Raw genomic sequence first — 21,238 nt, forward strand, 5'->3', positions numbered from 1 at the left:
AGATCACTGGCTTTCTGTTGAATCATACGTCTGAAAATACAATCCATTTCAAAATGTGTGAAATTCAAAGAAGGAAATGGTCTTGGCAGTTGGATGAAAAAAAATGCAATAGGAGATAAGAAAGACATCTTCTCCCTAAGTGCAGATGATCACATATCTCAGGACTCATCTGCATTCACAAGATGGTAGTGTGAGCATGTCCTGTATGGCAAGGCCACTCAACTCACCTGTTGGTGGTGGTGGGACAACAAAGGCATTCAGTTCCACCTCATTTTTGGGTAGCGTCATTTGTATGTTATCTCCAGCAGATACAATAAGTTCTTTTACCGAATCTAAGACAGAATGAGAACAATATGTTTCAAAAGATACGATGGGTATAGATTTCGTATCTTCTGACAAATAGGCAAAAATCTGACAAACAGGCAAAGATAATTCTTTTAACAACAGTTTCCCTGATACATAATCAGATAATTATAATCATGACTAGGGCTCCTTCACTTTGTACTGAACTATTCTGGACAATTGTTCTTCCCTAAATATGAATTACCATTTCACTTCTATTTTAGACAGACGAGTTCTGATTTTTTCCGATATATCACAGTTTTACTCTGCATAAAGAATTACACATTTTTCTTAATTTGTTGGAATTACAGGAGTTCAAAATACATGAAGTACAAAAAGAGCCACCAGCATCAGAATAAACACCGTGAAACTTCACTAAATTAACTAATATAGTTGATCCTAAAACTAGTTCCTCTTTTCCACCAGGAAACACTACTTCTATATTTGTATTGCATTTGGGTAGGCATAGCTAAGTGACAAGTTCATTGTTTCACTCTTAAAAATTCTGTTAATGGAGTGGAGTTATAGCTAAACTGCAAATTCAACTTGTGTGTCATCCAGAAGCAGTTCTTAACTGTGAAAAATCTTTCCTTTTCCAGAAATGCTGAAGTTCATAAACCCACTCCCCAACAGAAACATACCAAAGCACAACTTCAAGCAAGGTTCTCACTGATCTGTTTTTCAAAGATTTCAAGTCTGTTCCTGAATAGTGGGAATCCACAGAGCAAAAGTTCTTCCAAAGGCAACACTCAATACTATCTAAACATTCAGTAAGAACTCTTAATAGATGAGTAAGTGACTATTCAATGGTGGCAGATGAGAGGTGTAAACAGAGATGAAGTGAAGATGCCACAAGGACACTTTCTGTCATTGCTTCTTAAATTTCAGGCTCTAGAATAGTAGCCATCAGTGGAGTGAAGGCTTGGGCTTCTCAGATAGTGAGAACTTCATGTGTGGATGGTTGGACTGGATGATCCTGTGGGTCTTTTCCAACCTTCATGATTCTATGATTCTATGAAAATCTTTTGACCTTCACATGAGATGAGAACAAAATGGCTAGACGAGGGTGATGACCAAAGGAGAAGGAGAGACTGCCTCCTATACTGAGATGGTAAGGCTGAGCACAAACTTGAGGCAATCCTTGCATAGAACAGTACTACAGTTGGGTTCATCACAATCTTCCCTTCAGCTGCTACTTCCAAGCACCTTTCTGAAACTTCTTCAGTCTCCTCCTGTGAAGAGGAGCTGCCCAGTCAACCCTCAATGGTAATAATAATTCACTGCCTTGGAGAAGAACCCTCTTGATGCTCATGTCTTCCCATTACATCCTACTGCTAACTGGCTAGCAGATATACAACCTGCTAGCCAGATCCTAGCAGAAGTTGCCAGCAACGTCCCATATCAGACCCTCTTTACCAGGAAGCAAAGGGCTTAGCTCTACATAATCCTCAGCAGTGCAGAAAAGCACACATCTGTGCTTCTCTGATTCTTGTGGCCCACCTGTCTTCCTGTGTGATATCAGACAGCTGTACATGGTGGGAACCTTACTGAAGAGTTTTTGAGAAGGAACAATATTCTTAAGCAACAAAAACAACAGCATGGCTAGAAGAGACTGTTATGAAACTCCAGGAAGTCTTAGGTATTTATCACCAATATACAAATTAAGCCATAAAGAAAATGCTCTCAATCTCTGCTTTTTGCTTATCTGTATTTGCTTGAGTTATAATTTCCCACTGATGTTATGGTTGGTCAGAGTTTTGCTTCAGAAGTAACCAGCAAAAAGGGATGGAGTTCCCAGTATTACTGCAGGACTACATGCTTAAGGTGGGATGAAGCTGCATTTAAACAGAATTCATAACTAAGAGAAGGATACAAGCCTGACAATAGTAAAACTCTCCTCACCTCCTCTCCAACCTGCAGGTATCCCTCAGATCTCTAGCTGTCATGGTGTTATCCGTGACAGTGACCCAAGGGAAACCAAGAAGGGAGAGAGGAGAGAAAAAGGAAAAAAAAAACCTGAGGCAGTGGCCACGCGGCACGGCCGCCCAAGCACAGCCGCGCTCCAGGGGGAGGAGGAAACAGCAGGAAGAGATGGGTCTACAAGAAGACAACGGCATGATCTGAGAAGGAACGGTAACTTTACTAAATATAATAAGATTGAACAATTGAGAGAGAAATGAAGTTTCCAAAAACAAAAGCTGTAAGCTTACGTTAAGGAGGAACTGTAGGGGAAGCACACGTGCTGAACCTCCACGGCTGCCCAGAGCAACGCGCCCAGGCAGAGCACCGCCTGCATCCGGTGCGGAGCTCCGCCCCTCTGCTGCCCCCAACAGCAGTAACTCCTTCACTGCTGCGTGATGCTCTGATGTGGAATACCGGCATCAAAGCCACAAAACCACAACATTCCACCCCTTATTCCACATCATCACATCATGCTACACACATATCTATACATAACCAAAACAGCAATAACATAAGTTACATACAAACATATATATATATATACATATACATACATGAAATTACAAACTGCATTCCCCCAGCATAAAATTCCCTTGTGGTACACACTGGACGTCCCCATTTTTATCCATTACCCACCAGGTGCACCCAGGTCTCTGCGCAAAAACGGTTCCACAGAGGGGTTTGCCCTTTCCAGAGGCTGGAAGGACCCACACCGCTTTTCCCAACATGCTCCTCACATGTACCACAGGGACCTTATCTCCCTCTATGGTCTGTAGGGAGCTGAACTGTGTAGGACCCTCTCGGTTGACTGATCCCCTAGTGTTGACCAACCAGGTGGCTTCTGCCAAATGCTTCTCCCAGTGCTTAAATGTCCTGCCACCCATTGCTCTCAACGTGGTTTTTAACAACCCATTGTAGCACTCGATCTTCCCAGCAGCTGGTGCATGGTAGGGGATATGATAGATCCATTCAATGCCGTGTTCTTTGGCATAGATATCCACACAAGAATTTTTGAAATGAGTCCCATTATCGGACTCAATTCTTGCTGGAGTGCCATGTCGCCATAGGACTTGTTTCTCGAGCCCTAAGATGGTGTTTCGGGCGGTAGCATGGGGTACTGCGTAAGTCTCAAGCCACCCAGTGGTTGCCTCCACCATGATGAGCACGTAACGCTTACCATCGCGAGATCGTGGCAAGGTGATATAATCAACCTGCCACACCTCCCCATATTTATACTTTTCCCATCGCCCTTCCTGCCAGAGAGGTTTCATCCTCTTGGCTTGATTAATTATGGCACATGTGTCACAGTCATGGATAACCTGTGCAACGGCATCCATAGTTAAGTCCACCCCTCGGTCTCTAGCCCACTTATAGGTTGCATCCTTTCCTTGGTGGCCTGAGGTCTCATGGGCCCACCGAGCTAAAAATAACTCTCTTTTGTTCTGCCAGTTCAAGTCTATCTGAGACACCTCAATTTTGGCAGCTCGATCTACCTGATGGTTATTTTTTTGCTCTTCAGTAGCTCGATTATTGGGCACATGAGCATCTACATGACGCACCTTTACACCCAACTTTTTTGTTCGGGCAGCAATGTCTTTCCACAGTTCAGCAGCCCAAATAGGTTTACCCTTCCGATGCCAGTTGTCCTGTTCCCATTGCTGTAACCACCCCCATAAAGCATTTGCCACCATCCATGAGTCGGTGTAAAGATAAAGCACTGGCCACCTCTCTTGTTCAACAATATCTAAGGCCAGCTGGACAGCCTTTACCTATCCAAACTGGCTTGACTCTCCTTCTCCTTCGGTGGCCTCTGCAACTCGTCGTGTGGGGCTCCACACAGCAGCCTTCCATCTGCGATGCTTCCCAACGATACCACACGATCCATCAGTGAAGAGGGCATATGTCTTTTCATTGTCTGGTAGTTCGTTACATGGTGGGGCCTCTTTAGCACATGGTATCTCCTCTCAAGGGGATGTTCCAAATTTCTTGCCTTCAGGCCAGTCCATGATCACCTCCAGGATTCCTGGACGGTTGAGGTTCCCCATCAGAGCTCGCTGTGTAATCAGTGCGATCCACTTACTCCAGGTGGCATCGGTAGCATGATGGGTGGAGGGAACCTTTCCTTTGAACATCTAGTTCAGCACTAGCAACTGAGGTGCCAGAAGAAGCTGTGTCTCAGTACCAATTACTTCAGCAGCAGCCCGAACCCCCTTGTATGCTGCCAAAATCTCCTTCTCAGTTGGAGTGTAGCACTCCTCTGAACCCCTGTACGCTCTGCTCCAAAGTCCAAGGGGTTGGCCTCGGGTCTCCCCAGAGGCTCTTTGCTGCAGACTCCAATTGGGACCTTTCTCTCCATCAGCAGCGTAGAGGAAGTTTTTTACGTCCTGTCCCATCCGTACTGGCCCCAGGGCCACAGCAAAGGCTATCTCCTGCTTAATTTGCTCAAAGGCCTGCTGCTGTTCAGGACCCCATGCAAAATTATTCTTTTTTCAGGTCACTTGATAGAGGGGGCTTACTATGAGGCTGTAGTTTGGGATGTGCATCCTCCAAAAACCTACTACACCCAGAAAAGACTGTGTCTCTTTCTTGCCAGTGGGTGGTGACATACTGGTGATTTTGTCAATCACATCTCCTGGGATGTGACGACATCCATCTTGCCATTTTACTCCAAGGAACTGAATTTCTTGGGCAGGTCCCTTCACTTTGTTCCATTTAATAGCAAAACCAGCACCCAGAAGAATTTGGATTATTCGCTCTCCTTTTTTAAAAACTTCCTCTGCTGTATCACCCCACACAACAATGTCATCAATGTACTGGAGGTGCTCAGGTGCCCCACCCTGTTCCAGTGTGGTTTGAATCAGCCCATGGCAAATGGTTGGACTGTGTTTCCACCCCTGGGGCAAACAGTTCCAGGTGTACTGAACAACCCCCCAGGTGAAAGGAAACTGTGGTCTGCACTCTGTGGACAAAGGAATAGAAAAGAATGCATTGGCAATGTCAATGGTGGCATACCACCTGGCTGCTTTTGACTCCAGTTCATATTGCAGCTCCAACATATCTGGCACTCAGTGGGGGTGTGACTTCATTCCGGCCACGGTAATCTACCGTCAGCTTCCATTCTCCACTGGCTTTACGCACTGGCCATATGGGGCTGTTAAAAGGTGAGTGAGTTTTGCTGATCACTCCCTGGCTCTCTAGCTGATGGATCAAGTTATGAATGGGGAGCAAGGAATCCCTGTTGGTGCGGTACTGCCATCTGTGCACCATTTTTGTAGCAATAGGTACCTGCTGCTCTTTCACTTTCAGTACCCCCACAACAGACGGATCTTCTGACAGGCCAGTTAAAACAGATAGCTGCTGAGTGTTGTCTACATCTACAGCAGCTATTCCTAAAGCCCATCGGTATCCCTTGGGATCCTTGAAATGTCCCGCTCTGAGATAGTCAATACTGAGTATGCATGGAGCCTCCTGTCCAGTCACTATGGGATGCTTCTGCCAGGTTTTACCGGTGAGGCTTATTTCTGCCTCCAACACAGACAGTTCCTGAGAACCCCCAGTCACTCCAGAAATATGAATCAATTCTGTCCCTTTATAACTCGAGGGCATTAGAGTGCACTGTGCACCAGTGCCCACCAGTGCCTTATATCTTTGTGGCTCTAATGTGCCAGGCCATCTAATCCACACAGTCCAATACACTCTGTTATCCCTTTCCCTCCCCTGGCTGAGGGCAGAGCCCCTCTATTGGTTACCTGCAGTGACGGGAGCAATTTCATTGGTGGCTGATCTCTGCTGTAGTTCTCTCACCCGTGCTTGCAGTGCAGGAGTGGGTTTTTTATGCCACTTCCTCATGTCCTCTCCGTTTTCTCGTAAGAAGCTCCACATGGCCACATGTGACATGGTGTTACTGCTGTCATTTCCTCGAGCAGAGAGGTGGTTGCCTTTGGTGGACGAGACTTTCTTCAGTTTGATAAATTGCTTTATCAGATTCTTTGGGTCATGCTCGTTTTCATCAGGTGTTTCCAATACTGACACAGGTTTACCCTATTCATTAGTAATGACAGTTCCTCCAGTATAATTTTCTGTGTCTTCTTTATCTCACCTACTTCTTCTGCTACTGCTGACATAGCTGCAATGGAAGCACGTGATGGCGGAAACTGTTGTTCAAAGTTTTGGAGCGTAATAATCAATTCATAAACTGGGAGTCTTCTGTCTTGACCCTCGAATCTATGGAATGTTGCTACCAGTGTACTTGCGTACCTCTCTGGTGCTGTTTTTGAGAGCTTACGATATACATCAGGTGTACACCTTACTCTATCAGGATCACGGTCCTGGTGTGGATTGTTAGGGACGAAATTGGGATCATACAGCATCTCTACTACAGCTGTTTCTCTCAAAAATTGGATGCCTTTCTCCATGGTGTTCCATCTTTCCACCTTAGGCTCCAGATCGTCTTTGTAAGGATATCTTTCCTTTACAGCCACTAGTACCCGTTCCCAGAGGGTAGCGACTCCATTCAGACATCTGTCAATTCCTCTGTCGATAGCTGGGTCTCGGGCAATGCTTGCCAGTTGGCGGGCTTCGCTGCCATCTAGGGACACGCTGCTGGCACCGTTGTCCCAACACCGCAGCAACCAGGTGACAATAGATTCACCCGAGCGCCGTACAAACTCCTTTCTTGAACCTTGTATTTCAGTCATCTTTAGGGGCTGACGAGTAGTGGTAACAGTGACTTCATCATCATCACTGTCTTCTCCATGTCTCTCACTTTTCTTAGTGGCCTTTCTAGGTGGTGGTGGTGGGGCTGAGGAGGGCCCCTCGCCTGGATCTTCCTCTTCTTTCTCTGCTTCTTCTTCTTTCCGTTCTAGGCGCGAGGACACCCATGTCCATTTCTGGCCTTCCACAGAGGCAACCGACACTGATGCCGGTGCTTCCTGTGATTGGTCAGGTCTAACTTCGAGGTTCTCATTTTTGCTTTGGACCTTGGTTTGGAAACCATTTCTCTCCAGAATATCAATTATAGCTCGATAAGCACAAGCCAGACCCCAAACAATACATTCCTTCTCAGATCGTCCTGAGTCACATGACTCCTTACCTAAACACTCACTGAATTTCTCAGGATCCCACAGGTGCTCAAGATCAAAACTGCATAACACCGGGGGTCCCCACGCTTCTAATTTCTTTCCTAATTTTTTCCACCTTCCCTGCCATTCAACACTCTCTGGTTTTGAGGAAAGCTTCCTCCACATGATGTAAATTACTGTTGCAGAGAGTGCATGCAGGAAAACAGATAACACAGTTGCCAGGCTGGCATCCTGAATATAAGTAAAGACCTGAAAAGAGTACCTGGAAACCAATCCACGTGCCGTATAATCTGTCATGTTAGTCAAGGTGTTTAGGCAGGACGTATGTAACCCCATCAGCACACTAAAGTAGCTGTATGCACACATTACTCCGGTGCTGAACATGAGGAGCTTAAAAAGACGCCAGCATGCTCTAAGGTACATGAAAAACCCTTAGTCCACTTAGCACCAGATTTACAATGGAGTACAAATACTGCACTGCCCGCATTCTCCACCAATAATTGTCACGGTGTTATCCGTGACAGTGACCCAAGGGAAACCGAAAAGGGAGAGAGGAGAGAAAAAGAAAAAAAAACTGCGTCAGTGGCCTCGCGGCCGCCCGCCACGCTCCGGGGCAGGGGGAAACAGCGGGAAACGATAGGTCTACAAAAACACAACGGCACGATCTGATAAGAAACGTAACTTTACTAAATATAATAAAATTAAACAATTGAGAGAGAAATGAAGTTTCCAAAAACAAAAGCTGTGAGCTTACGTTAAGGAGGAATCGCAGGGGAAGCACACGTGCAGAACCTCCACGGGCAGCCGAGAGAGCGCTGCCTGGCATCCAGTGCGGAGCTCCACCCCTCTGCTGCTCCCCCACAGCATTAACTCCTTAACTGTCCGCATGATGTTCTGGTGTGGAATACCGGCATCAAAACCATAAAACCACAACACTAGCCATGTTGAAACATTACCTGCTTTGGCATCAGTAGCAGGAGGTGTAAATTGCTGCATGAGTTCAGATGGCTCAGTATTACTGGGAAGCAGCATGATTCCATGTTCAGTTACATTGTTTGGGGCCCCTGTGGGAGTCTGGGTTTTGTCTGAGATGCCTGGAGAGAATTCGAGTTCATCTGATGGAGGGGAATAAGGAGGAACCTGAAAAATGAATGGGTAAACAATGTCATAAAAGAGACATTTTTCACATTTACAGATTTACAAGTATGCTGCTCTTAAAGGACCATGTTGGGTTCACCTAATAATTTATATAGTCAGGAGGTTTTACTCATAAAGAATATCTACCAAAGAAGGACTGTTTTGTTTTTTTCCACAAGTCTTTGTAAGAATTGCTAATCTTTCTCCAAGTTTCAGATGCAGAAAAGGACAGATTACAGTCACTAAAATCAAGTAACTTTAAATACTATTACAACTATCAGTTCTCAAAATAATAGAGAACACTAACAGTATAGTAAGGCAGATAATAAACATTTACAAGCTAATGACAAAATCTGCAGCGATTACTACTGTCTTCATGTTGTATCCACACAGAATCCTTGCCTCTTACTACATTAGTTCGACCAGGATTTACTCATTTTTAATTTTTTTCTTTCCTCACTTCTAATAAAGTGCCCTAAGTCTCTACAGCTGTCGAAAAGCAGTAGTGTTCTTCTCACCCACCACCCTTGTAAGTGATCCAGAACTGCAGTGAAGGACACAGCAAGTTATGCAGGAATAACTAAGCACTGCATTAGCTTTGCCCGTCACCTCTCCCTTCTCTCAAACCCCATCACCTTCTAAAGACTCGGTCTGAATGGGACAGTATATTTTCCTTACCTTTTCCCACCAAGACTTCTTTCTGACCTTCTATCTACAGGAAAATATTTTCCCTACTAAGGCTACCATGTGTGCGGCACATGAAGGTAGCAAATACTGTTACCATTTGTACCTAATCTACCGCAAAAGCACAGGATTATGTAGGTTGCTAAAATGCACACTCATATCACAGAATGGCTGAGGTAGAAAAGGACCTCTGGAGATCATCTGGAGATCATCTGGAGATCATCTGTTCTACCCCCACTGCTCAAAACAGGGGAAGCCAGAATAGGCTGCTCAGTACTGTGCCCAGTGAGGTTCTGAATAATCCTAAGAACAGAAAACACTCAACCTCTCCAAACAACCTATTCCAATGTTTGACCATCCACACTGTAAAACAATTTTTAAAATGATTCAGTATAATGTTTTGTATTTAAGTTTGTGTCAATTTCCTTTTGTCCTGTCACTAGATCCACCCAAAAGAATTCAGCTCCATCTTCTTCAGTCCCCAATTCAATTTTTCACATCCACTGGTAAGATCCCCTTGAGCACTCTTATTTGTCCACTGTGTCAGATGTTCTCCACCCTCATGCTGCACCCTGTTACCTCTCAGAGTGATCTTTGCACTTGTAGGAACACACTGTGTGGTGGTCCTCAGCTCTGGCTTAAACAATGTCAGAGAGAAAAGACCTCTGTGTAGGGTCAGGGACAGCTGAATCAAGGACTACAACCTCCCTTCTGCAAGCTAACCAAATTCATTAGAAATCTTCTTTTCTGACCTTCCTCCTCCTGTGACTCCGTGCCAGGCTATCACCCAAGCAGCAACAATCCTGGTTTCTCAGTACAGAAAGGCACAGTCACACCTTTACTGGGACACACTCTTCTGCAACAGCACCAAGCACGTTTTCAGTCACCAAGTCCACTTACATTACTGACATAAACGGAGAACAGCTGCATCTTAGATACCTACATTAGATTTTAAGCATTAAACAGATTTAAACTTTGTTTTTTCTTATTACCAGACTTTAGAAAAGGATTCTGAGAACAGAAATTTATCCAGTTTATCCTACTGTCCACTGTGGTCCAAAAAAACCCACTGTCCCTTCTTACATACCTTGCCCCTCTCTCATGTTCTAAAAGTGTTACAAAAGCTATTTATTCAGCATTATTACGTCTAAAACAACACATTAGGCATTCACTAACACAAATCCTATGAAACACAGTTTTATTGATGGAGGAACTTATGTTTACTGGTCACGGCCTTTGGACACTGGCAGGTCCACTACCATTGCTAAGCTTACTACTTGTAATTGAAATATCAAATGACAGAAGGGCAGAACACCAAACCACTCCTCTAACACCAGTTCAAGCCTAGCCATTGGAATACTTCCAAATAAGCCCTACAAGGTCTTTGAAACAGTCCTGCTTCTCATCATCTGCAAGAGAAGTGTGCTTCAGTGATTCATCTGCCTACTAAGACAATCCCCTCTTCTTCAGTCTTTTCTATGCTGTAATGGACTGTAACTCACTTGAGTTTCAGGGTTATGTTACAAAGCAACAACCTTGGATCTGTTAAGCAAAACAACTGTCAAGTGGCCTCACCTTCTGCTTTTCAAGGGGCACACATACCTTTTCTTGCAAAGCACTGGCAGGTTGTGTAAGCAGCTCAACAGCTGCTCTGCTTTCAGATATCTTCCCCGGGATCGGTGTAATCTCTGGGAGAGAAGACAACCTCTCTGTGGAGTGTTCAGTAACAGAACTCAATTCAGACCTGTTTTTATTCATAAGGCTTTCAACCTTTCCAGCTTCCTCTTCCTGGTTATCTCCATTGTCACTGACTGAAGTGTTGAAGCCATTTTCACCTGCTACCATCAGGCCCCAGTCAGCATAATCTGTGCTCTCCTTCTGTTCATGTTTGAGGCTCACCTGGAAGGGGTCCTGCTCCAAGTCTTTATAATCATCTATGTATTCAGGTATCTCCTCAAGGCTGAGTTCTTTGCCAAGCAAAGATACCTCCTCAGATGGCTCATTCTGACGTCCCACAGAGTGCACCATGCTTGGGATCATCTGCCCAAATCCCAGCAGTGAAGCTGGCCTCTGAGAAGGTCTCAAAACAAATGTTAGATAAGATTTTACCGTCTCAATTGTTTTAGGTTCACAGTTCTCTTTGTGCTGGCACTTCACAATGTAACAGCGCCGTTCAAACATCCAGGACAAGTCACATCCAGAGAGGTCACAACACGCCGTGATGCATTCAGACACTGATGTAGCATGAGGAACTCGGATAATTTTAGTGGTTTCTAAGTTGGGAGATATTACTGCACTTGAATACGTGGCTCCTTCTCTGCACTGCTCACAATAGGAACCTGGAACAATAACACCAGCATGAAGCACAACACTTCAACAAAAACTTAAGTGTTTTTTATGACCCAAAGGAGCTTATGACAGGAGACAAAACAAAAGCAGCTGGTACCCAGCTTAAATAAACTCATTGCTTTTAACCACACTTTTCTTACAGCATGCCATTTGCAGCAGTAGTTATACTCAGTAGGATTTTTCAGTGTATTTTAGTGTTTTTTCAGTGTTTTTTAGTGGATCATGATGTATTTTACGAAGTGTCTCTTATTCATTTGATAGAAATGCCATCACTTAGAGATCAAAGTCCGCTGTGGATACTTAAAAGCAAGAACAGAGCAGTGAAGAGGAAAAAAATATGTGGTACTTCCACTGCAGCCATAGGAAAGTGAGCAAAAAAATGTTTCATAGCAAAAGTTGCTATTAAAAATAAAAAAAAAAGGGGGGGGGGGGGGGTGGGGAAGGCAGTAACATGTCACTGCTCCAGCTGAGAAAGAAAGCAGCTAGGATTTACATTTGAGGTACTAGATATCTCACTTCAACTTCATGAAAAGTCTCCCACATCAACATAATTGCTGGACTAAATATAAAAGCTCCAGAGACAGGAAGGGGAATCAAATTTTGCTGCTTTAACCATTTTCATTCATGTGGAATCCCAAGAGCTTGCTCCCATGGAGAGAATATTTACACATCCACTGCAAAGGAAGGAATGACATTAGAATTATTTTCATACAGCATCAGAGACCATAAGTGTGAAGTGTTTAAACTGAGCATGAATCAACATAATGTAGATCTTTTTCTACATCTTATTATTATGTTACAACTGCTCAACTGTTACAACTGTTCCAAATCCCTCTCTCCAAAATTCAACTTGATCGTGCTTCAAAAAACTGCTGAGTAAAACCAACTATTCTTTTTAGTATTGTTTTCAATCGGGCTTGCTAACTCAGCCATGAAAAAATGATGGCACAACTGCGGAACTAACACAGTAATGGAAGACAGTGTTTGACCTGCCTGCCTTGCACATCATTAACACAGTTGTTAAGTCAGTTCTGGTGGCAGAAAATGCATTACTAGTGATAGCATATGAAAAAGACTATTTAACTAATGGATTCCAGCACAAAGCTGTAGAACTGATGGGGAGGAAAAGCAAAATCCGGGAGCAGAGACAGTCCAGCAGTATGGGCTAGGTCTGAGCATGACCCAGAGCCCTGAGGACATGCAGTAACTCCTAGTACACGTGTAAGGGTATCCAAGAACCACATCACAGTTAACTCACCTCTGTGCTGAACTGCAGTATGTTCCTGCACTACACACAATCAACGCAGACTGGATATACAACTACTGAACTTTCTGTGAAGCATGGCTGCTACAGAACCCTGACTAGAACAAGAGGATGAAACCTCTACAGACAGCAACCTTACTTTCATAGGATCCACAGTGGACTTCAAAAACTTCAGTATTTGTTGGATAGGCAACAGTCCCAGACAGAAGTAGCCAAGAACATTCCTGCAGTGCACTGATGACAACTATCTTCTCCAAGGTGAGAGAAGCCAATAAGAAGATATACTTTTCTGGACTACACACTCACACCAAAGGACTTGTTGGGAATGTGAAGGTCAGAGGTGGTGTTGGGTGCAGTGAACATGAGATGGTGGAATTCAGGATCCTCAGAGCAGGGAGAGAGAAAGCTTAATAGCAAATTCACAACACTGGAATTCAGGACAGCACTTCGGCCTCTTCAGAGATCTGCTTGGAAGAATAATATGGAATAAGATTCTGGAGGGAGGAGGGGCCCAAGAAAGCTGGTTAATATTAAAGTATAACCACCTCAAAGCTCAAGAGCAGTCCATCTCTGTGAGGAGGAAGCCAGGCAAAAATGCCAGAAGGACAGTGTGGATGAATAACAAGCTCCTGACTCAAAAACAAAAAGGTGATGGTGAAAGCAAAGACAGACAATCTAGAAGGAATACAGAGACACTATCAGAGCATGCAGAAATCAAGTTAGGAGAGGTCAGGTTAAAAGTGGAACTTACCTTGGACAAGGAAGTTAAGGTAAGTTTCTGAAATACATCAATATCAAGAGGAAGACGAGGGAAAATTTGGGACCTTTGAAGAACAAAACAGGGAAAACACATGACAGCGAAAAGTCCTGTGAAGCCAGGGTCTCAGAGGCTAGGGGAGAGGTAAGGAATATGTACCCTTGTTTGTAGACGATCAGGTCAAGGAACACTTAAGCAGTCTGGACATTGGGAAAGTGATGGACATAATCCTGGAAACCAAGCAAGTGAAGGACAATAAAGTCTTGAGGAGCAGGCAGCATGGATTCATCAAGGGAAAAGTATACCTTATCAACCTAATGAGCTTCTATAATCAAATTATCAGCCAAATGGTTGACGGGGGAGCAGTGTATATTACCTTTCTGGACTTCAATAAAGTCTTCGACACTGTCCTCCTCATAGCAAAGCTAATAAAGTATGGGCTGGATAAGCAGGTACTGAGGTGGACTGAAAACTGCCCGAATAGCCCAGAGAGTAGCAGTCACTGGTGCGTAGTTTAGTCAGAGGCCAGTAATGAACAGGGATCAACACAAAACAATACAAATCTTGTATCTTCATTAATGACCTGGATGATGGAGAAAAGTCTGCTCATGGAAAGTTTCAAGGTGGCACAACAGAAGTTGCACGATTGGCTGATATGTCGTAGGGTCACAGGCCATGGAAATTGGCTGAGAGGTACCTCATCAAATTCAGTGAAGAGAAATGTAAAGTTCTACATAAGGGAAAAAACAACATCAGATATCAGCTCACATGGGGAATGCTCCAGATAGAAAGCAGCTCTGCAGAAAAGGACCTGGGAGTCCTTGTGGATGCCAAGTTGAACACAAGGTAGCAACACATTCTTGCTGTCAAAGCTAATGATATCCTGGGCTGCATTAGGCAGTGTATTCAAGGCAGGTGATCCTTAACCTCTAACTCAAGATTGGAGAGGTTGCACCTGAAGAAAAATTCTGGGCTCCACAAAAGAGTGGACCTGGAGCTACCAGAGAGTCTAAAGAAGGGCCACAAAAGTGATGAAGGGACTGAAGCATCTCACTTATGAGGAAAGGCTGAGAGAGCTGGGACTGTTTAGCACGGAGGAGGCTCAGAAGGGATTTTATCAATGTCTAAAAATACCAGAAAGAATTGCACAGAGGATGGAGCCATGCTCTTTTCAGTGGTGCCTAGTGTCAAGAATACAGAAGTGCCTTCTGAATACCATGAAGCACTTCTGTGCTATGAGGATGAGAAAGCACTGGCACTGCATCCCCAGAGAGGCTGTGGAATCTTCTTGGAGATTTCCAAAAGCCACCTGGACATGGGCCTGGGCACCCTATTCTGGGTGTCCCTGCTAGAGAAGAGGGAGCTGTACCAGATGTCTTCTAGAGGTCCCATTCGAACTAAACCATTTTGCGCTATTCTTTCCTCTTATTTAGTGCCATTTATTTGTGCGTGTTGGGTTTTGGCTAATATTTAGGTGTTTTTGATGTAAAAGAAAGTGTCCTCTGACACTCTGTCTGTGGTTCACTGGTTTGTATGTGGGAAGAAATGTTTACCCTTCTTCCTCACAAAGCTCACAACCAGCAGTAGTCAAGCATGTTTAAAGATGATGGCCTTCAACATAGTCTAGGAGAATGTATTCTAGATAAAGGGACATGACATGATGTCTTGGGATGCGATGTAATGAATAAGTGGACTGCATGGAGGAAAACAAAAGACTAGAGCACACAAAATGTACATTGGCAGTTACCTACTAATACATCTTTGTGCTTCTGTTGGAGTTGCTAATCCAAGAATAAAGCACCACAATATGAACAAATAATATGTGAAAACTGAGACTCAGCCAAGAGTGCTTTCTTAAAGATACAGAAATACATTTCAGCTACGTTATTATGAATATAACTCTTCAAGAGGAGAACAAGATTGAGTTCCCAGACAAAAATAAACAGCTATTCTTGTGGGAAGCAGCATCTTCTCTCTATAAGACAGATAGCTGTGAATAGGTAAGTCCAATTAATAGGGCAGTTTAAATTTATTCAGTTTTTATTCATAGATGGGAAAATATATTTTTTAATTTTATTAATGCTCAGAATAATTTATATCTATTCCAATATATGCTAATTTTATCAATGAATAGACATAAGTCAGTGGAATGAAACTGTGTAACAAAGAATGCCTGTAGAAATTATGAGCTAGGAAGTCAGGCATTCATACTATATGAAGTGCTGAGTGAGAGAGGGTCACGGTCTTGGCTGGGATAGAGTTGATTTTCTCCATACAGGCTCATACAGCGTGTTTTGGATTTGTAATGAAGATAGTGATGATAACTCAGCTATATTTTTAGTTGCTGCAGAGTGGTGCGTGCACAGAGCCGAAGCTTTTTCTACTTCTGATGCTGCCCTGCCAGTGGTGAGTCTGGGGGTACACAAGGAGCTGGGAGGGGACAGCGCCAGGACAGCTGACCCCAAATGATCCCGAAGGGATATTCCATATCAAATGATGTTATACTCTGGAAAAAGAAAACAAGGCTTGGAAAAAAAGAAGGAAGCAAGGAGACATTTAGTGTACTGGTGTCTGTCTTCTCAAGAAACTGCTCCAACTGTAATGAGACCTGCCTTCCTGCAAGAGGCTGAATGTGTCTGCTTATGAATAAATGCCTTCCTTTGCTTGCCCACTCAAATTTTGCTTTATCTAGTAGTAATCTATTTAAATGTTGTACCTCCCTGTCTTTAGTACTGAGTAGCCTACATTAACTTTTGAAAAAGTAAAGCACATTATTCAGTATCCTTCTCAAGATATTCACTAATAAACCTGTTTTTCTGTCCTCTCAAAGATGCAATGTCAAGCCTTTCTTACATTAAATCTGCTTATTACCTGTGGAAAAAGATGCTTGTTTAAAAGAAATGTGGAAGTGATGGAGGTCTTAAGCTTCCTCCTTCCTTCCTGCATTTCTCCCTCCATCAGCATTTCTTTTTCCCTTTCCTAAAACAAATAGCCTTTAGAAGTATAAACTCAAATACAGAGAAAAAACATTCAGCAGTTTCCTGAACCTGAAACAATTCATCTTACTTAAAGCATGCACACAAAAACATGAAGTTACTTTGATGTAACAGTGGTTAGCATCTACTGACATATTTCATCAAAAAAGATCATGGAAATCAGCAAATACCTTCCAGTTTGGAGTTGACCTTAAATGGATGGATGATGTCATCAAATTAGATGATACTAAAATACATAGGTCACTCTAAAAGTAAAGCTTCCTATTTATTTCCACGTAAACTACAACTGATACAAAGAGCACAATAACACTACTTGAAAGTTCTCAGCTACAAAGCAATATTTTTCCAAATCAGTTATCACTATTAGCTATGCATTTTTGCCAGTGATGAACAAGAGCCTGCATGCCATGTCTGTAAAAATCTGCAGCAGAGTTGATCCGTTTTATAGCCACTATGACAGTATCACTGCTAGGAAAATGCTGCTCAGAGAACCCATCTTTCATCAGCCTGAACAGAACAACATCCTCAAAAGGACATTGGAAGGCATCACATTTGGACTATACAATAGGTATGGAAGGACAAGATTGGCAGCGTGACTGCATTATTTTCAAACTGGTAGGGAGCCTGGCATTATTGTGTCACAAGAGAAAGGTTATCTCCGCCCTTCAGCTTAATCAACACCATGATGGAGTGGTCACAGTTGATGGTTTGTCAGAGCTCCAGGAAATCCAGAAGGACTGCTACTTTCCCATACAAAAAGCCTGTGCACAGCACTTTACCCACTGAGGGCTATGTCTTGAACTTCTTTCAATGAGGAATTCACATCATCCCTTCATAGACTTCTACTTTGGCTCACAGTGATGACAGTACATCTTGTCACCAGTAATGATGTAATCCAGGAAACTGTCACCTTCAACCTCATATTGTTTCAGTAGGACCCGACAAACTTGCATACAGTGTTCTTTCTGCCATCATTGTGTCCAGTGCACTGAAGCCGATATTCAGCTCTGTACATAGATTCCTCTTCTGATTTGAAAGGAATAGCTAATCAATACACTCTTCATTTTGTGATGTGACAGTTGTCACATGGCTGTCAGGAACACAGCTTGTCTTTCAAGTCACTGTCACCGCTGCTGAAATACAGCACTCACTGCTTCAGTGTGCTCACATCCACTGTCTGGGTTCCATAAATGTTCAGCAAGCACCAAGGAATGTCAAGAGATGCCTTTTTTTCCTTACGGGGGAATTCAATGACACACCTTTGCTTCACATGCTCTTCCACGTCAGATGTCATTTTTGTCAGACTGCCCTTCTGCTGCCATCTGTTACACAAGAACAAAACGTAACAGAATAATGGCAGGAAGGTTCAGCCTCTACTGCTGTACCATCAATGGACAACATAAAATTGGAGGAAATGTTTTCTGAACACCCTTGTATATTAGCCCCTCAACTATGTGTGCTCATACCTGAGATACAAGGAAACGTATGGAATACAGATAGTTTGAATGGAGTAATCTTGTTCTCAGACAAATAATGAAGAGGTAGCAAAATTGGCATGGAAGAATTAAAACAACACTTTCTATATATGCGCATGGAGGATATTCCAGCCTGCTAGCAACCCATGTTAGTGAAAACTCTTTACAGCCAATATTCAGCATTTAATGCACATTATTAACTTCTACTGAAGAGTGTGTATTTTTTATTTCTTGGTTAGTTTTTGTCTGTTTCCTCACTTCCCTGTGTCCTTTCTCTTCCACCTCAAGACACTGAGTACCTGCTATAGGGTTCATGGCAGTATTTATACGTGATTATTTATGAAGGGTATACTTACTGCTTAGTAGAAAACTGACCACAAAAACCCAGCAAAAATACACACAAAAAAACCCTACACTGAGCTGTACATTCTCCTAAAAAGCTTGCATTAACTACCACTGTTCATGTTTATTCCCCTCAACCACCTTTTTACAAATTCAGTAACTAATTTAAACCCTAACATATATTAAAGGCTCTTCCTCATTAAACAGTCAATCCTGTTTACATCACAGGACAGGGAAGCCGGATAACTGAGAGTTAAATTTTTAATTCCTGCTACCATAGACACTTCCAGAATCTCTACATAAAGAACACAAACACTGCCTTTTACAGAAATAAAGCCTACATTTACATACACTGTTCCGCACTTGTCCTTTCAAAGCTGCCTGCATTAACTGTCTCACTACAACATAGAGGCAAGTATTAACAACCACATAATCATCACAGAATTGTTTGGGTGGGAAGGTACCTTAAAGACCATCTAGTTTCAACCCTTCTGCTGTGGGCAGGGACACCTTTGGCTAGACCAGGTTGCCCAAAGCCTCACCCAGACAGGAATTCACAACTCTGGGCCGCCTGTTCCAGTGCCCCACAACACCTGATTTCATTCTAATGTTTCACCTAAACCTACCCTCTCAGTTTATCACTACACTCCCTGATACAAAGTCTCTCTCCAGCTTTCTTCCAGCTTTCTTGTAGGCCCGTTAGGTACTGGGAGGCTACAATGAGGTCCCCCAAGAGCCTTTGATTCTCTGGGCTCAACAACCCCAACTCTCTCAGCCTGTCCTCATGGGAGAGGTGCTCCAGCCCTCTGAAAATCCTCGTAGCTTCCTCTAGACTCAGTGCATCATGTCCACATTCTCCTTGTGCTGGGTGCTTCAAAGCTGATCACAGTATTGCAGATGGAGTCTCACAAAAGCAGAGTTAAAGGAAGAGAACTGCTACTACTAGCTACACTTCTTTTGACACAGCCCAGGATACAATTTGTTTTCTAGGCAGCAAGTGTGCAATGCCAGCTCATATTTAGTTTAACATCGCCAGTACCCTCAAGTCCTCCTCTGCAGGACTGCACTCAATCCACACACTGCATAGCCTGTATTTGTGTTTGGGCATTGCCCTTGAACATGTTGAAATACGTTTGCAGAGGCTCACCTCCCAACTCCATCCAGGTCCCTCTGTATGGCATCCCTTACCTCCCGGGTGCTGAACACACCACTCAACCATTCACAGACATGCTGAGAGTGCAGTCGGTACCACTGTACCTGCTGCTGATAAACAATCCAGTCCCAATACAGGTCCCTGAGGGACACTACCCATCACTGGTTTCCACGTAGACATCAAGCCAATTATTCTCTGTCTGTCTAATTATGCAAGTATTTCTGAGGCTGAAGTAGAAACCTTAAGGACTTTCCTGTGGTCTTTTAGAAGAAATATGTGCCTGAGGAGGGGATGGGCAGGTGGAAAATGTGGACAAACTTATATCTGCTTTTCATAAATCAACTGTCCTATCATACTCCAGAATTCAAAAAATCTTAGCCCACAAGCAATACATAATTGCTGATTTGTTTTCCTGCAATAGAAAGAGAAGGGAAGCTCTTGACACTCTTCTTCCAATCCCTCTTCTGTCATGCACGTACAACCAGTCCTCCTGAAATTGGCACCAAACAACCACTGTAGGGCAGATAATTCAAAAGGACGGAATTCAGAGGAGATATCACAGCGGATGGTTTATTTCCATAAGGCTTTATATAGATGGTACACTGACTACTTGTAAGTAAAGGGTGGCTCACCTTTTACAATGGTTGAGGCTCACCAATGACTCCACACAGGAGAGATCTACAACAAGAGATTTTTCCCCGGTGGTGGAGAGCCCTTAAATGGGGTCTGGGAGAGGTGGAGCCAGACTCCACCCCTTCCCATCACACAGGTACATTACCTTCACCTGTGCCCCTACAGCTGACTTGGTGCTTGCCTCAGATCAATCAGTGGTTCAGGCCGTGATTCAACAGTTTCCATACAACCACCCAAAACTGCATTCCCTCACGGCAATAAGTGGCTAAATATGAAGCTGTACTTGTGAGAACTCACTGAGGAGCTACAAGGTTTCCTAACTTTTGCCTTATTCACATTTTATTCACTCCTCCACACACCCCCCAGGAGCAGCTGCTTCACTCTGTGTAACTCAGAAACAAAAGAAGTAAATTCCTACCTGTTATTGCCCATAATAACAGGCAAAGAGCACCAAGTTCAAATGCCATGCTGCACTGAGAAGGCAGAGACAACTGCTTTTCCAACCAGCTGTGCAGAAATTATACCACTTAATGTTGGCTTCCTCTAAGATTATTCAAATGCTCTGCTGTGGCTGTGAAGCACTGCAACAAACAGGACAGGAAGAAATGGGTCAGATGTGAGCACTAATTAGAAGATTACCATAAAAACAAATAGACAGGTTAAACACAGACTTCATTATTAGTTCCCAACCTCGTGACTGAATACATAGTAGATGAAGGAAGCTGAAGATACAGAACAAATTACCTACCTGGAAGTCTCATTTTCTGGAAACTGGTAGGGGCTTTTAATTGAAGAATCATAGACACTATCATCCATATTAAACGTCTACATGGTGTTAAGTCAGCCCTCAAGGCACAATTCAAGCTATTCCGTCCCTGCTCTCAAGGTAATGCAAGTAGATACTTATGCAGAATTTCAAAGGTAGCATCCTGACTCAGGTTCTCCAAATAAGGGAATCAAAGCAACAAATACTAAAGCAGGGAAAAAAAAAAAAGAATCATGGACCCTGCACATAAGCTACAGATATTAAACAGCCTTAAAAAAAACAGAAAGAAAAAGAGAA

General features: G+C 43.4%; 1 protein-coding gene across 2 annotated transcripts in view; it reads right to left on the reverse strand.

The window, feature by feature from the left end:
- The window catches only part of KIAA0319 (KIAA0319 ortholog), a 43,926-nt gene extending 23,284 nt beyond the window's left edge, over positions 1-20,642 (reverse strand). The window contains exons 1-4 of one of the 2 annotated variants that reach the window (XM_065753255.1): positions 20,594-20,642; positions 10,809-11,545; positions 8,342-8,525; positions 228-332 (exon numbers count right to left, since the gene is read on the reverse strand). In XM_065753255.1, the coding sequence (XP_065609327.1) occupies positions 228-332; positions 8,342-8,525; positions 10,809-11,545; positions 20,594-20,642 (1,075 nt within the window). Of the gene's footprint in view, positions 1-227; positions 333-8,341; positions 8,526-10,802; positions 11,546-20,593 lie in introns of both variants that reach the window. The other variant, XM_065753257.1, reaches the window with a different exon arrangement.
- Positions 20,643-21,238: the final 596 nt, after the last annotated feature.

The sequence above is a fragment of the Cyrtonyx montezumae genome, unplaced genomic scaffold, assembly GCF_038088225.1.
Source record: "Cyrtonyx montezumae isolate F1298 unplaced genomic scaffold, pur_monq_1.0 scaffold_8, whole genome shotgun sequence".
NCBI classification, from domain to species: Eukaryota; Metazoa; Chordata; class Aves; order Galliformes; family Odontophoridae; genus Cyrtonyx; species Cyrtonyx montezumae.